The following is a 17,373-nucleotide window of genomic DNA, read 5'->3' on the forward strand; positions in this document are numbered from 1 at the left end:
GATGAGTGACTGACTGAGAATACTGGTTAACTCTTTCATTAGAGAGGTGGACAGAACAGGGATGAGAGAAACAAGTCTTGTGCAGTGAGGCCATGGGAGGAGGGGAGACATGCAGTTAGCAAGATCAGAAGAGCAGTTAGCATGAAAATAGTGGTAGAAGACAGCTAGAGATGCAACATTGCAGCAATGAGAAAGAGGCTGAAGACAGAAGAGAGTTGATGAGATGAAAAGCTTTTGATTCCATCCTGTCTAGAAGACTGGTATGAGTGGAATCCCCCAGACATGTGAATCATACTCCATACATAGACAGATAAGGCTCCTGTACAGAGTTAGTAACTGGAAGGGTGAGAAAAAATAACAGAGATGTCTCAGAACACCTAACTTCATAGAAGATGTTTTAGCTAGAGATGAGATGTGAAGTTTCCAGTTCAGAATACAAGTAAAGATGTTCAGTGTAGAAGAGGGGGACAGTTGAGTGTCATTGAAGAAGAGGGGATAGTTGTCTGGAAGGTTGTGTTGAGTTGATAGATGGAGGAATTGAGTTTTTGAGGCATTGAACAATACCAAGTTTGCTTTACTCCAATCAGAAATTTTTGAGAGATCAGAAGTCAGACGTTGTGTGGCTTCCCTGCATGAACTGTTTACTTCCTGAAGGGTTGGACGTCTACGAAAAGACGTGAAAAAGTGCAGGGTGATATCACCAGCATACCATGCTTACCATGATGGTGAATACAATGAGACAGTGGGTGAACGAACTTACAAGATACAAAGAAGAAGAACCATCACAGTTGGACTTAGTGTTTACAAAAAATCCCAGAAAGTAGATCAAGTATACATTGTCTGAGTCCACTGGGAAGAAGTGATCATGTGACAATAGAAGTAATGCCACAGGAGGAAAATTGTTGCACAGGAATGAACAATTTTGAAATGGGAGACAACTATTCTAAGGCAAACTTTGCAGAACTTAATAAATTTTATGGAAAAATTAACTGGAAGAACTATTTAAAAGTAAAGTAGTGCAAGAAAAATGAGATATTTTTGAGTAAGTATAGAGAGGGGGTGCAACAGTTTGTGCCAAGTTATAAAGTGTAAATTGGGAAGCATAAATGGTATAATGGCAGGTGAGTAGAAGCAAAAAGAAAAAAGGACAGGGCTTGGAGGAAATGATGAGACAACTGAACACAAATACTAGGGAAGAATACAGAAAGGCAAGGAATGAATATGGTATAATAAGAAAAGAAGAAGAAAGAAATTTGAAAGTGAGATAATAAGAAAATGCAAGGAAGAGCCCAAACTCTTCTACAGATACATAAACAGGAAAATGAAACATAGGGATGACATAAACAAGTTAAGAAGAGAAGGAAGAACTTATGAAACTACTGAGGAGATGAGTGAACTAATGAATGAGAGTTTTCAGTCCACATTTACAAAGGAAACTGATTTTGTGGCACTGAAAGTGGTATCACAGAATGAGGGAATACAGGAAATACAAGTAAAGAGACAACAAATCAAGAAACTGCTGAAGAGCTGGATGTTAGAAAAGCTGTGGGACCAGATCAAGTAAATGGATGGATATTAAAAGAATGCAGAGAACAAATGGAAAAACCCATATGGGATATAATTAACAGCTTGTTGAGAGAAGAAAAAGTACCAAGGGAATGGAAAAGAGCTAACAAAGTCCCAATATACAAACAGGGAAGTTAAATGGAACCATTGAATTACAGACTAGTGTCACTAACAAGTATTGTAAGCAAGCTTTGTGAAATAGTGATTAAAGACAGATGGTGCAGTATTTAGAAGATGAAAAGATAATTACAGAAAAGCAATTTGGATTCAGGAAAGGGATATCCTGTGTCACAAATCTACTGAGCTTCTGTACAAGAGTAATAGATGGAGTGCAAGAGAGGGATGGATGGGTTTGTGCAGTACACCTGGATCTCTAAAAAAGCATTTGATAAAGTTCCACACAAAAGTCTTATGTGGAAGTCAGAGAATGAAGGAGGGCTAAAGGGAGCAATGTTGAGATAGAAGATTATTGACAAGGGAGGGAATTGAGAACAGTAATCAGAGACGCTAATTCAAGTTGGCGCAAAGTGACAAGTGGGGTACCACAAGGATCTGTGTTGGCACCTATTATGTTTCAAATATATGTAAATGATATGACAGAGGATCTAAATAGTTATATAAACCTTTTTGCTGATGATGCAAAAATAATGAAAATAGTAAGGGATGAAAATGACTGCAAGGAGTTACAAAAGGATATTGACAAGATACATACATAGAGCCAAAGATGGAAACTAGAATTCAATGCCAGAAAATGCCATGTGTTGGAAATAGGAAAAAGTAAAAAGATATCTTCATTGAATTACAAAATGGAAAGAGAAATAATAACAAAAAATTCATGAAGAAAAAGAAGGCACATAAACATAATATTTGGCTCTACATACAGCCTTTTAACAGACATTAGGGTGGCATTTAACTATTTAGATAGAGAAATAATGAAGAAAATTATAACAAGAATGATATAACCTAAATTGGAGCACGCAGCGTTAGTTTGGGGTCCAAATAGGAAAAAAAGATATACAGAAACTGGAAAGAATACAGAGGATAGCAACAAAGATGGTACCAGAACTGAAAGACTTAAGCTATGAAGAAAGACTTGAAGAGATGGGATTACCAACGCTACAAGAGAGAAGAATAAGAGGAGACCTGATAACAATGTACAAATTAGTAAACAATATAGGAAGAATAGACAGAATTGACTTGCTATCACAGATGGAGGAGGGAGAGAGATGGGTGAGGGGACATGGGAAGAAAATAAAGAAGAGTGGATGTTTGAGCGGCACCAAGAAATGCAGCTTCCTGTATCAAACTATTGAAATCTGGAATGATTTGAAGGAAGAGGTGGTTGTGGCAAACAGTGTACACATGTTTAAAGAGAAACTGGATAAATATGGTTATGGAGACAGGACAAAATAAACTTTGGCTTGTGCCCTGTACAATGCACACACACACACACACACACACACACACACACACACAGATACCAACATCACCCTATTCACGTCATACATTATACAACTTCATAAACAGTGTTTCTCATCTGTTTGAGAATAAAATAGAGTGGATGTTTGAGCTACATCAAGAAATAGTTTCCCGTATCGAACTCTTGAAATCTGGAATGATTCGAAGAAAGAAGTGGTTTTGGCAAACGGTGTACACATGTTTAAAGAGAAACTGAATAAGCATGGTTATGGAGACAGGACGAAATGAACTTTGGCTCGTGCCCTGTACAATACAACTAGGTAAATACACACACACACACACACACACACACACACACACACACACACACACACACACACACACACACACACACACACACACAGACATCAATGTCACCCAGTTCATATTACCATGCATTATATAACATCATAAACAATGTCAAACAATGTTTCACATCCATTTCTGATGTTTTTTCACATTTTCCTCATGTGCTGGTGAGTCTTGTGATGCCCACTTCGTCACAAAACTTCTTAGCCACTCCATTGCCTTCTTGTTTACTGTATAAAACTTTGTGCTCTTGTTATTTATTACATTAATATGCTCTTTTACCATGTTAATGAGGATTTCCTTATCAAAAAATGATAAAGGAGTAGCCCAACAAACCGTCACTTCTTTGCTTGTTGCCATGGTGACTGCAGCAGATGTAAACAAATTTGTTTCTCATACATTTTTTTCTGTCAGTGATGTGCTGAGTTGGGCAAGAATATGAGATGTAAGCATTGGTGACCACTCATGCTTGCCCACCCCGCTGATTGACAACCTTGGTGAACTTTGGATTTTTTTTAAAGTAAGGACTTCCCACTATCTTGATTGTCTGGTGCAGTTTGGCCAGGTGATCACCAGCATTGGCAGAAGGTTTAAAAGTATGGCAATTAAGCATATGATACAGCAACATCAGAAAATGTCTGTTTCATATAATTTCCCACTGGAGCTTCTCTATTCCTCTTGATTGCCATTGGTTTATGTGAAATGGACTAGGTTTAAATGTGATAAATGCACCTCAAACATTTCAGATTTAGACAAACTCGATATATGCATCATTAATGCACTCCCCTTGAAAAATCTTTGGTGCCTGAAAAATATTGCATTATAATTTGAGAGATGAAGGGCTACATGTAGTACAATCAGCAAACAATTTATTTTGCATATCTATGGACATAAGTTTTTTTTATTTACTCATGAGGACTATGGTCACAGGTTTCCCTCTCTGTTTAGCAGTCTTAACTCTTTATGATGTGTCACTGGGCTTGCATAAATAAATATATATATATATATATATATATATATATATATATATATATATATATATATATATATATATATATATATATATATATATATATATATATATATATATATATATATACCAATCGGAGTACAAAAAACTATTGAGCTTATGACAACACTAAATCAGTGCCTAATATTAGCCAGCATGAATGAAATATTTTCATATTGTTTATGCAGCTTCTTCAAATGCTGGATGCAGACACTTATTCGTATTTCATTATACCATAATTAATGGCTTATAAGACACATGGACTCAATAAGACGCACCTCAGTTTGGGCAGGCATAAAAAAAAAAAAAAAAAGGTAAGTAAACAGGTTTAAGCTCTGAATATGAAGTGGAGGGTTTCACCTGACATTTGAAGCCCTCTTATATGTATTCAGATCCTTATTAGATCTCAATATTTTACATTTAAAAAACCTTAATATTTGCTAGGACCTACCAACACTAGTACTTAGACTAATCCTGCTGTGAGATGTAAACAAGTGTGGCATAGACAGTGACATTGTCAGAGGCCAGATTGTAATAAAGTTTGTACATCACATTTTTTTATCATCATTCTACAAATGATCCTAGTTGTATATTTTAGTACATTTTCAAAGCATAAGGATGTGTGAAAACAGATTCACCTTATTCTCTACAATGTATTTTTATTTGAAATATTCAGTACAAACCATCACCATGAGTCGCCCTACTTCATGACACTCTCTTCACTTATAAAATCTTTTATTTTGTTAGGTAGTAAGCTATTTTTAAGAATGCAATAGTTTCTCATTAGCTTCTAGTTTTGTTGAACATGTATGCAAGGTAAGAATCTTAAAAGATAGGTACAATTCCAGTTGTATGGAGGTGTGTCTTACCTCAAGGAATAATGGCATCATACTAAGAAACGCAGTGAATCCTGCAATTGTCACCAGGTTTGGTTTGCAACCAACTGCAAGTTTGTTTTGGTACATGAAATGTAAGAGTCATCACCTAATTTCTTCCTGACTGGTGTTATTTTATGTGAATTACTAGTAAGTATGACCTGTTATGCATTGTTATCTTGTAAAAAAGAATTGTTTTTGTGGTATAGAATTGATCATCACTTTGTTTATGTATGTGAAGATGTTTGGGATTTGATCGAAGGGCCACTGTTGCCACAGACTTACCACTGGCCACTGTCCCAAAGCTGAACCTTTGTCTTATAAGATGCAGGCTCATTTTCTGAGACATTTTTGGGGGAGAAAAAAGGTGCGTTTTATGTCATCAAAAATAATATTTTGCTCATTCGTAGATATCATTTGCAAGACTTCCAAAATAATGTTAATGATTGCATACATATTTTAAACATTTGCAACATGCATTCTGGAGCCAGTTCCCACCCAGTCCTTCTCACCACCTCTCCCACCACACTGCTCTTCTCCACTCAGTGTTATTACTCCACATCCACAGGCCATCACTAGCAGACCTCTTGGGTGGTTTCCAAGACCCCAGCTTGGCCTTCAAGACACTTAACCATACCAGGGTCTTCCTCCAGCAGCTCACCAGAATATAACTGGATAACTTGCCTGCTGCCAGCACCTCCAGGCCTCTAGAGGTTGTGGCACCACAGCCTGCACAGCCCCTCAAATCCCCAACAAGAACAAGAACACAACAGGGTAGTGGGAGTGATGGCTTCAAGACACACTGCCACTGTACAGGGCAGCTGTTACTCTTGTACATCATGTGCTGCTTACAAGACTGTGCCTAAAAATCTGAGAGGAAAAAGTAAAAGCTCACAGGACTGGTTGACGAGACAGCTAAATGACCCTTATGTGAAGTTGACCAAGCAACATCAGCGCAGGTGAGTCTCAGCCCTCTCTTTTACCTCTTCCTTTCCCACATTAGCCATCTTCCCACTCCCTCCCCAGGAAGGCCCCTATGATCATTAGCCAATGCAAGACACTGCAATAGAGTGACAGTGTATACCTGTTTTTTGGGGCCACTTCTTGGTAAACATGTTGATCATGATAATTTTTCAGACTGAGATAAATTTTTTTACTGCTCAAAATATTATGCTTTTTCAAAAAGAGATAGTGACATTGAATAATCTTAGCTATAGCAGCTCCTCATGAAGCAGCTAAATTATGTGGATATTGGTGATGAATACATACTGTACAATATGGCTGTGAGGGTTGTTTTAGGGTCACTCACGGTTACATTAGTGACGTGATCCATCGTACACTGCGTCACAAATTGTAAGTCCATGCTGACAGGGTTTACTTGGAGAGATATAGTGTGATGCATGTGTTCGTATGTTTGTTTCCAGTATGTAATGATGCATGCTCTCTTGCATCTCTTTTGTTCAGCAAATGAGAACTGTACTTTTAATGACATTAGAATGTCGTTAAATGTCACTTACTTCCAGGCAATGCATCATTTATTTTCAGCCAGTCACCTGAGTGCAGTGCACACAAATTTAAATACTTGGATTTTATCATGCAGTTCCATAAGCAAGGCATACAATTCTTAAGATTGCACAGTGTTTTGCCAAAATTAGTAGAGTGCTGAACAATCGATGGCACCAGTACCCTTTGAGGATGAGGAAGAGGAGGTCTGCAAACCACACCTTGGACTCTTTATTTTTTCTATTAAGGTTTAGGTCTGGTTATGTTAGGTTAATGTCCTTAACCCATAAACTGCAACATTTATCATATGATGAACAGCATGTAACTGTGACTTACATCATATGATATGAAGGCTCTTTTTAATCTTGGCAGCCTGTATTTTGCACCCATATGTCTTGAAATGATGTTTGGCAACTCAGAGTGAGCGAGCCCACACTCTCTCTCTCTCTCTCTCTCTCTCTCTCTCTCTCTCTCTCTCTCTCTCTCTCTCTCTCTCTCTCTCTCTCTCTCTCTCTCTCTCTCTCTCTCTCTCTCTCTCTCTCTCTCTCTCTCTCTCTCTCTCTCTCTCTCTCTCTCTCTCTCTCTCTCTCTCTCTCTCTCTCTCTCTCTCTCTCTCTCTCTCTCTCTCTCTCTCTCTCTCTCTCTCTCTCTCTCTCTCTCTCTCTCTCTCTCTCTCTCTCTCTCTCTCTCTCTCTCACTTCCATGTGTGTGTGTGTGTGTGTGTGTGTGTATATTTACCTAGTTGTGTGTATCTAGTTGTGGTGTACGGGAGGGGAGTAATCTCATAGTACAGCGTCTCTATATCTATCAGTTTGGTTTTAAAAGCACTGACAGTTTCGGCATTGACAACGTCTTCACTGAGTTCATTCCATTTGTTCTCATTTCAGTGAGGAAAACTATACTTCTTAATGTCTCTTCTACAGTTAACTTTCTTCAACTTCTTGCTGTGACCCCTTGTACTCTCTGTGTCTAAATTTATAAAAACCTTCTTTCTTCACATTTTCCATACCATTTATCATTCTATAGATGTTTATTAAATCTCCTCTCTCTCTCCTATTTTCAAGGGTAGGAATTTCCAACATTCTTAATCTCTCTTCATAGGTCAATTTACTCAACTCTGAAACCATCTTAGTGACTGCTCTTTATGCTTTTTCTAATTTTATAATATTCCTCTTTGTATGATGAGACCACACCACTGCTGCATATTCCAATCTTAGTCTTATCATGGAAATCAACAACTTTTTATCATTTTTTCTTCCAATTATGAGTGCCATTCTTATTCTTTTTAACAATTTCACTGTCTCCAGTAATTTTATCAATGTGTCAAATTTTCAGTAACTGTTACTCCCAAATCTACTTCCTCTTTTGACTTCTTTAACTTCACACCATCCATATCATAATAATATTGTATTCTTTTCTTACTCTTACCAAACTCCATTACTTTGCATTTACTGAAATGGAATTCCATTTGCCAAGATTTACTCCATCTATTTATCTTATTTACATCATCTTGCAGTACCATACAGTCATTTACATTATCTATCCTTCTCATCAGTTTAGCATCATCTGCAAATAAGTTCATATAACTATCTGTTTCTTCATTTATGTCGTTCACATATATTACAAACTTTATCGGTCCTAAAACTGACCCCTGTGGGACACCACTAGTTACTTTTAGCCAAGATGAATTCTGGTCTTGTATTACAGTTCTCATCTCTCTATCATCCAGATAATCCTCCATTCACTCCAGCTGTCTTCCTCCAAATTTTCCATAATTTTTTAATCTTCCTTAGCAATCTTTGGGATGTACTTTGCTTTCTTCAAGTCTAAGTAGACACCATCCGCCCATCCGTCTCTCTCCTGCACAATATTAACTATCCTTGAATGAAAGGACAGTAAGTTTATGGAGCATGATCTTCCCCTTTTAAATCCAAATTGACAATTTACTAAAACTTCATCTTTTTCCAGGTGTTCCATCCATCTTTCCTTTATTGTTCTTTCACATAATTTTCCTTCAGGAGGAGGCAGTAGACACCTGCTAAAACAATAATTACTCCCAGTGAGGTCTAAAGCACTGGATCAGGGGGTACTGTGAACTTATCATTAAACCTACCTGTGATCTCACTGAACTTTTCCTTTTGTGTCTCACAACACAAGGGGGCAGTCACAGCCTGCCCTATAAAGACAACTCTCTTCCTCCACACAAAACTACAAGCACCTAATAACACACACAACCTTCACTCAAAATTTCAAAATTCATGGCAACTCCTACACCAGCTTTGGAGTCCTCATCTGGGGAGGGGACCACAAATGTCCCCTGGTTGGACTGCTCTGCTGATGACGCCCTTAAGTATCTTGACACCCCCTCAATTTTTTCTTCATTTACTTCTGCAACATTTGTGATCTAAGATCTAATTTTCAGTCTGTAGAACACCACCTCTCCTCTTCTAAACATCATCTTCTTTTCCTCACTGATACTCAGGTGCCTGAGGCAACTGACAGTAGCCCTTTTTCTGTTCCCTCCTACTTTCTCTATCCTCATTTTCAATCCAAAGCTGGATGTTGCATTTATGTGCGCAACAATTTAACCTGCTCTCATGTCCATGCTCTTGAATCTTCCGAGTTTTCCACTATCTGGCTACGACTACAGAGTCACTCTCAAACTAAATTTATCTGTGCTGTATATCTCTCACCTAACTCCTCTGATTATAAGAAATTCTTTGACTACTTAACTTCCAAAGTGGAGCACATTCTGACACTCTTCCCTTTTTGCAGAGATCTCCATTCTTGGAGACTTCAGTGTTCACCACCAGCTTTGGCTTTCCTCTCCCTTCACTGACCATCCTGGTGAATTAGCCTTCAACTTTGCTATGCTCTACGACCTAGAGCAATTGGTGCAACACCCTACTTGTATTTCTGACCGTCTTGGAGATATGCCCAACATTCTTGACTTCTTCCTGACCTCTAATCCTTCTGTTTATGCTGTCATCCTCTCTATTCCATTGAGCTCCTCCGATCACAGTCTCATATCTGTATCTTGTCCTATCACTCCAATCCCTCCTCAGCATCCCCCTAAGCAAAGGTGCCTCTGGCATTTTGCCTCTGCTAGTTGGGGGGACCTGAGGAGGTATTTTGCTGATTTTCCTTGGAATGACTACTGCTTCTGTGTCAGAGACCCGTCTTTGTGCTCTGAATGCATAACAGAGGTGATAGTGTCTGGCATGGAGGCATACATTCATTCCTCTCTCTTTTTCTCGGACTAAACCTTCCAAACCTTGGTTGAACACAGCTTGTTCTCGTGCTATACATGATAGAGAGGTGGCCCACAAAAGGTACTTAGCCTTCCATCACCAGAATCTCATGCACTTTATATTTCTGTCCGGAACCATGCCAAATCTGTTCTCCATCTAGTCAAAAACTCCTTCATTAATAGAAAGTGTCAAAATTTTTCAAGATCTAACTACCCTCATGACTCTCTGACATCTAGCCAAAAATATCTCCTGGCATCTAGCCAAAAATATCTTCAATAACTTTGCTTCTTCTTCTTCTTTCCCTCCTTTATTTCAACCAGATAGCACCACTACCATCACATCTATTTCTAAAGCTGAACTCTTTGCTCAAACCTTTGCTAAAAACTCTACCTTGAACGATTCTGGGCTTGTTCCTCCCTCTCCTCCACCCTCTAACTACTTCATGCTACCTATTAAAATTCTTCACAATGATGTTTTCCATGCCCTTGCTGGCCTAAACCCTTGAAAGGCTTATGGACCTGATGGGGTCCCTCCTATTGTTCTCCGAAACTGTGCCTCCGCGCTTGCACCTTGCCTAGTCAAACTCTTTCAGCACTGTCTGTCAACATCTACTTTTCCTTCTTGCTGAAAGTTTGCCTACATTCAGCCTGTTCCTAAAAAGGGCGACTGTTCTAATCCCTCAAACTACTGTCCTATTGCTTTAATTTCCTGCCTATCTAAAGTTTTTTAATCTATCCTCAACAGGAAGATACTTAAACATCTGTCACTTCACAAACTTCTATCTGATTGCCAGTATGGGTTCCGTCAAAGCCGCTCTACTGGTGATCCTCTGGCTTTCCTTACTGAGTCTTGGTCATCCTCTTTTAGAGATTTTGGTGAAACTTTTGTTGTTGCCTTGGACATATCAAAAGCTCCTGATAGAGTCTGGCACAAAGTCTTGATTTCCAAATTACCCCCCTATGGCTTCTATCTTTCTCTCAAGTTTCCTTTCTGACCGTTCTATTGCTGCTGTGGTAGACGGTCACTGTTCTTCTCCTAAATCTATTAACAGTGGTGTTCCTCAGGGTTCTGTCCTGTCACCCACTCTCTTTTTATTATTCATCAATGACCTTGTAAATCAAATTTCCTACCCTATCCACTCCTACGCTGATGATACCACCCTGCACTTTTCCATGTCTTTTTATAGACGTCCAACCCTTCAGGAGGTAAACATTTCATGCAGGGAAGCCACAGAACGCCTGACTTCTGATCTTTCTAAAATTTCTGATTGGGGCAGAGCAAACTTGGTATTGTTCAATGCCTCAATAACTCAATTCCTCCATCTATCAACTCGACACAATCTTCCAGACAACTATCCCCTCTTCTTCAGTGACACTCAACTGTCCCCCTCTTCTACACTGAACATCCTTGGTCTGTCCTTTACTTATAATCTGAACTGGAAACTTCACATCTCATCTCTAGCTAAAACAGCTTCTATGAAGTTAGGTGTTCTGAGATGTCTCTGCCAGTTTTTCTCATCCCCCCAGCTGCTAACTCTGTACAAGGGCCTTATCCGTCCATGTATGGAGAATGCTTCACATGTCTGGGGAGGTTCCACTCATGCCGCTCTTCTAGACAGGGTGGAATAAAAAAGTTTTCGTCTCATCAACTCCTCTCCTCTAACTGACTGTCTTCAGCCTTTCTCATCGCCGCAATGTTGCATCTCTAGCTGTCTTCTACCGCTATTTTCATGCTAACTGCTTTTCTGATCTTGCTAACTGCATGCCTCCCCTCCTCCCATAGCCTTGCTGCACAAGACTCTTCTTTCTCTCACCCCTATTCTGTCCACCTCTCTAATGCAAGAGTTAACCAGTATACTCAATTATTGATCCCTTTCTTTGGTAAACTCTGGAACTCCCTGTCTGCTTCTGTATTTCCACCTTCCTATGAATTGAATTCCTTCAAGAGGGAGGTTTCAAGACACTTATCCTTCAATTTTTTTTACTTTTCTGGGACTGGCATCTCGGTGGGCTTTTTTTTTTTTTATTGGATTTTCGTTGCCCTTGGCCAGTGTCCCTCCTACATAAAAAAAAAAAAACACTATTCAAGGACACTGGTCTATATTTTAGTGTATTTTCCTTATTTCCTCTTTTGTATGTTGGTGTAATATTTGTTCTTTTCCAGTCTTTTGGTTCTCTTCCCTGTGATAGTGATGTCACCACTAGACTGAATTTTATCAGGCAGTTGTTCTGTACATTCCTTCAATATCTTGTTTGGTACTCCATCTGGATCAGATGCTTTAATTACTTCAAGTTCTTCCATCATTTTAAGTATTTCCTCATAACTGACTGGGACTGCACTCAGTATATATCTCACCAACTTATCCCTTCCAGCATCAAACTCCCCTTCCACAGTAAATAACAATCTGAAACTATTGTTCATAACCTCCACCATGTCCTGTTTGGTTTCATTTATACACTTATCTTTTATATCTCTTTTATAGTTTCTTCTCTCCATTCTTATTATCTCAATGTACTTGTTTCTAGCATCAATATATTCCTCCCATCTGCTCTCAGTTTTCCTCTTCTTCCATCTATTCCAACCATTTGATTTACAATTTGTAGTTTCTTTGCATTATGTATTGAACCATTCTTTACCCTTTCTACATCTCACTCCTCCTTTAGGTACAAATTTCTCCACAGCAGAATTATATTTCCTTATAAATTCATCTCATTTTCTGGAACATCTACATCTTCAAAGTCTTTCCAGCCCATGGCAACAAACTACTTTCTTAATTTTTCAAAATCATCTTTACTATATTTAAATCTTCTTACCTTATAATTTTCATCAGTGATTACATTTTCATTTTTCAAATTAAATTCCATCAACATGTGGTCACTTTTACCTAGAGGGCTATCATAGTGTATTGTTTCAATAATTTCCATGTCCTTGGTAAACACTAAATCAAGTCTTGATGGTTTATCTCTTCCACTAAATCTTATATCACAGTCTACCCACTGAGTCATCAAGTTTTCCACTGTTCAGGTTAACAGTCTATTACTCCATGAGGTCTCACTTCTATTAGTTGTCAGTGTTTCCCACTTTATCTCCTTACAATTAAAATCACCAACAATAACTATATCACTACTTTCCATCACTATCTTTTCAAGACCTTTTAACACATCTACCAACGTCTCTTCGTGTTCTTCTTTTTGCCAAGCATTGGTCACAGGTGGCACATACACTCCTACATAATTCATTATCCTTTCTTTTCCACTTCTAATCATCACTTGTAGAATTTCAGACTTGTCTTCACTTTTTATTACCCTCTCCACTTCAACACACTTTTTAATCAGAATGATCACTCCCCCCTCCTCCCTTGTCACTTCTGTTTTTCATCCATAAATCATATTTACCAGTGTCAGGAGTTCCCCATTCATTTTTCCATTTTGTCTCACATAATACAGCAACATCCGGTGCGGTTCTGTTTAATAACTCATTTAATTCCATCTTTGTTGACATTAATCCATTTACATTAGTATAACATACTGTTTGATGTACCATTTCTTTATTCTCATGTCTCTTACTCTTCAGAAAAACTTCTCTTTTTGTTGTTTGTCTTTTTGTTTAGCCTCATTTATCAGCTCCTTTTGCTTCAACCTTTCAATCTCATCCATATCCCTGTTTATCCATACATTTTTATATTCTTCATCTCCAGACAACCTCCAAGACCCACTAATTACCTCTTCTGCTTGTACCTACATTGCAAACTTTGTGTGTGTGTGTGTGTGTGTGTGTGTGTGTGTGTGTGTGTGTGTGTGTCAGATATACACACAGCTCTGCAACACACACTTGTGCACACACACACACACACACACACACACACACACACACACACACACACACACACACACACACACACACACACTGCACCCAAATCAGGCAGTTAAAAAATTAAAGACCTGTTGTTGTTTGAGATCCCTTACCACTCCCTGTACTCTCCTTTTGTCTCATCCCACAGGCATTGTCCATGATGCTTCCTTTGTTGTGGTTCCATCATGGCAGGCATGGAAGTGCCTCTCACTGCATCACCGCCTCATGATCATTGAGAGCATGGACACAGACACTGAGGTGCGGCGCCTCTCCCCCATCACCCTCATTGCCAACACAAGCCACTTTTTTTTTTTATCTTGTCCTTATAAATCTATTTACCAGATTGTCAATTCCACATGGGATTTTTTGTGAGTGTTACTAATGCCTTCTCCTCCTCCTCCTCCTCCTCCTCCTCCTCCAGGCCCTAGTGGGTACGTGGACCTCCTCAATGGACAGATGGACAGAGGCTGGTGTGCTGGCTACATGTATCAAGAGCAAATCTCAACCTTCTTCTCCGTTGTGGCATCAGGGATGACATATGAGATGGCCATGACCAGCATGCCCCTTCAGGTACTGCTGTGGTGCTTGTAATGGTGTTGTAGTGGTTGTAATGGTGGTAGTAGTAACAGTAGACAGTGATTGTAGCTATGGTAATAGTAGTTGTAGTAATTTTCAGTGGTATAATAATAATTGTAATTGAAGATAAACAGCAGGCAATTTACACCAATCTTTTTGACGCATAACCTAACATCATTTAACCCAGCCTAACCTCACAACCTAGCACAATCTCACCCAACACTAAGCCAACCTAATCTAACTTAACCCAATCAATTATTATTTCAGGAGCTGCATCTCTAACCTGACCTCACCACACTGACCCTCCACTCACATCACATCTTCAGGTGCTGCGTCTGCACCTGCCACACAGTCCATCCTCTGAGGCCGTTGTCCTGCTCATCTTCCCAAAGCCTCAGCGTTATGACACCTATGTGGATGGTGTCTTTGTTCCCCCAGCCAACCTCAACACCTCTGCAGCCGGCTACAAGCTGTTGCCTGAGAACCCCACCCATCCTCAGGCTTTCCTTCCCATGTTGGACAATGTAAGGGATGGCTGTGTGCTGTGTTGTGTTGTGTCGTGTTGTGTTTGGAATGTAAGGGATGGTTGTGTGTTGTGTTGCATTATGTTGGGAATGTAAGGAATGACTGTGTGTTGTGTTGTGTAGGGAATATAAGGAATGGCTGTGTGTTTTGTGTTGTTTGAGGCACTGGAGCTCTGTACTTTGCCCAGTCAGTTTGGGGCAAAGGACCAACTGCTCTGCCTTGTCTCTTCCTGCTGGTAACAGAACAACCACTCAGCCTTGCCTCTCCCTGTCAGTTTTGTCATGCCTCCCTATCTGTTTAGTTTTGTCATGCCTCTCACTGTCAGTTTTGTTATGCCTTTCTCAATTTTGTCATGTCCCCATGTCAGTTTTGTTGTGCCTCCCTGTCAGTTTTGTCATGCCTCCCTCTCAGTCTTGTCATGTCTCCATGTCAGTTTTGTCAGGCCTCCCTGTCAGTCTTGTCATGTCTCTCCCTGTCAGTTTTGTCATAGCTCTCCCTGATAGTTTTAGGCAAGGGAAACACTATTATGCCATGCCTGTCTCTGTCGCCACCTCTCCAGCTCACCCAGACCCTCCCCTGCAGGCAATGGGGACCAGCTTCTTCCAGCGCAGTGCTAAGTTGGTCCATGTGGTGCTGTGCGAAGGCCACATCCTTGACATCAAGACCACACCCATGATCACCCTCACCAGTGGCCTCATGGTGAAGGAAGATGAGTTTTATGAGCAGAACGTGGTGTTGAATCTGGCCAGCCTGTTTGAGGTATCCCCAGACAACATCAGGGTCATCAGTGTTATGCAGGAGCTCTCCAAGAGACAGCAGGGAAGGCTGGAGGTGGGCACAGTGAGGATGCATGTTGGGTCTGGTCTGTGTTGAGTCTGACTGTGGTGGGTGCAGCTGTGTTCAGTGTGGCTGTGTTGAGTCTGGCTTTGTTGGATCTGTGTGTTGTGCATGGCAGTGTTGGTCTGTGTTATGTGTGACCATGTTGTTTGTGGCTATGTTGGGTGTGGCTGTGTTTGGTGTGGCTGTCTGGGCTGCCTGGTCTCCCTTACTAGTAGGAGCTCAACATGCAAGACTTATTCTCAAATGTTTGGGAGTTTCAACTAATTGGAGATCTAATGGAATTTATCTGAGTTTTCAAGGTAATTTTTATGACACTTGTGATAGGGAATGATTTCACCATGAAAGGGCAGGATCAAACCAGTTTATGCTGTGAGGCTTTGCTGTGGAAGTATGTGGACAGCTGTGGTGTGCCTAAGCTCTTGGGATGTAGCAGGGTGGTCCACAAGACTGTCCCATTACACTAAGAGCCAATGGAGCTAAGAGTGTGAGTGATGTGTGCAGGAGTGTGTGGTGCTTTGTGTGGGCCATCCTGTGTGAGATTGCCAGCCTGGTATATAGATAGATAGATAGTGGTAGTTTAACAAGGACTGCCAAATGAATGGGAAAGTTGCCTATGAGATTCTTACTATTCATTATATCTGAAAATAATTACTAAAGAGAACAAAATGTTTAAGAATACAACTTAAATTTACTTAGGCTGAAGTGGCCAGCGCTCACACTACAAGCCTGAATGGTGAGGAGGAGGAGGGAGCAATTGGTGGGGAGGTGATTCCCTACAAGAAGCTGGTGCAGAGTCTTGAGAAGGCCGTCAATAGATTCCAGGATGGATCATGCAGCAACTGTGCCTCTCTCTCTTGGTAAAGTGAACCTCTGCTCTTTGTTCCTTTGTGATCTTATGTTGTCTCTTCCTCCAATGCTTCCTCTTAAGGCAAACACTACTCTGTCTCTTTACTGCCTTGAGTCATCTCTCACTCCTGTAACTCCTTTTGGTAAAATAACACTGTTCTCTGCCTCTTTACTGCCTTGAATCATGTTCTCCTGCATTTTGTCATCAGCTGAACCATTAACAGAGGTAGTGTGTTCCTCCAATACCCACCTCTCTTCCTCAGGTGAGTGACCCCATTGAGCCACCACCCAAGGAAGCCCCTCCAAAGGCCACAGAGGAGGAAGGCAGTGTTGTCATTCTGGATGCCAAGCTGTTCTACAAGCAGCAGGAGAAGGAGGTGGCAGAGAAGATCAAGGAAAGCCTGGCAGTGACTGAGTATGCCAAGCCATCCAGTGCATTGGTGCTGAGTGGTGTGTCCAGCAGTGTGGTGCAGTACACAGTGTTTGAAATGCAGCTGTCCTTTACTGTGCTGGATACAGAGGTGTGTGTGTAGTTGTAGTATACAGGGACTAAGCTACACACCTCTGGTTCTGTCTCCTCCTTTATTCATCCATCAGTTTATGTACATTTCTTGCCTCTCTCACCTTTGTTTTTCTACTTGTGATAAACAGGGGCTGGGCTACATTCCTTATCCCATCTCTGTATTCATTCAGTTCTTGTGTGTGTGTGTGTGTGTGTGTGTGTGTGTGTGTGTGTTTACCTAGTTGTATTTACCTAGTTGTG

The 17,373-nt window shown here is 40.2% G+C and overlaps 1 protein-coding gene across 13 annotated transcripts in view; it reads left to right on the plus strand.

Moving 5' to 3' along the window:
- Window positions 1-17,373, plus strand: part of LOC135098212 (uncharacterized) — a 51,580-nt gene that overhangs the window by 17,793 nt on the left and 16,414 nt on the right. For 6 of the 13 annotated variants that reach the window (XM_064000463.1, XM_064000457.1, XM_064000459.1 and 3 more), the window contains 7 exons: window positions 5,786-6,176; window positions 13,972-14,081; window positions 14,245-14,393; window positions 14,726-14,923; window positions 15,507-15,755; window positions 16,461-16,621; window positions 16,874-17,010. In XM_064000463.1, the coding sequence (XP_063856533.1) occupies window positions 14,280-14,393; window positions 14,726-14,923; window positions 15,507-15,755; window positions 16,461-16,621; window positions 16,874-16,877 (726 nt within the window). In that variant the 5' untranslated portion in view covers window positions 5,786-6,176; window positions 13,972-14,081; window positions 14,245-14,279 and the 3' untranslated portion in view covers window positions 16,878-17,010. Of the gene's footprint in view, window positions 1-3,747; window positions 3,854-5,200; window positions 5,368-5,785; window positions 6,177-13,971; window positions 14,082-14,244; window positions 14,394-14,725; window positions 14,924-15,506; window positions 15,756-16,460; window positions 16,622-16,873; window positions 17,132-17,373 lie in introns of those variants that run through there. The other 7 variants (XM_064000454.1, XM_064000455.1, XM_064000456.1 and 4 more) reach the window with 4 other exon arrangements.

This window comes from Scylla paramamosain, unplaced genomic scaffold (genome assembly GCF_035594125.1).
Source record: "Scylla paramamosain isolate STU-SP2022 unplaced genomic scaffold, ASM3559412v1 Contig50, whole genome shotgun sequence".
In the NCBI taxonomy this organism is placed as follows: domain Eukaryota; kingdom Metazoa; phylum Arthropoda; class Malacostraca; order Decapoda; family Portunidae; genus Scylla; species Scylla paramamosain.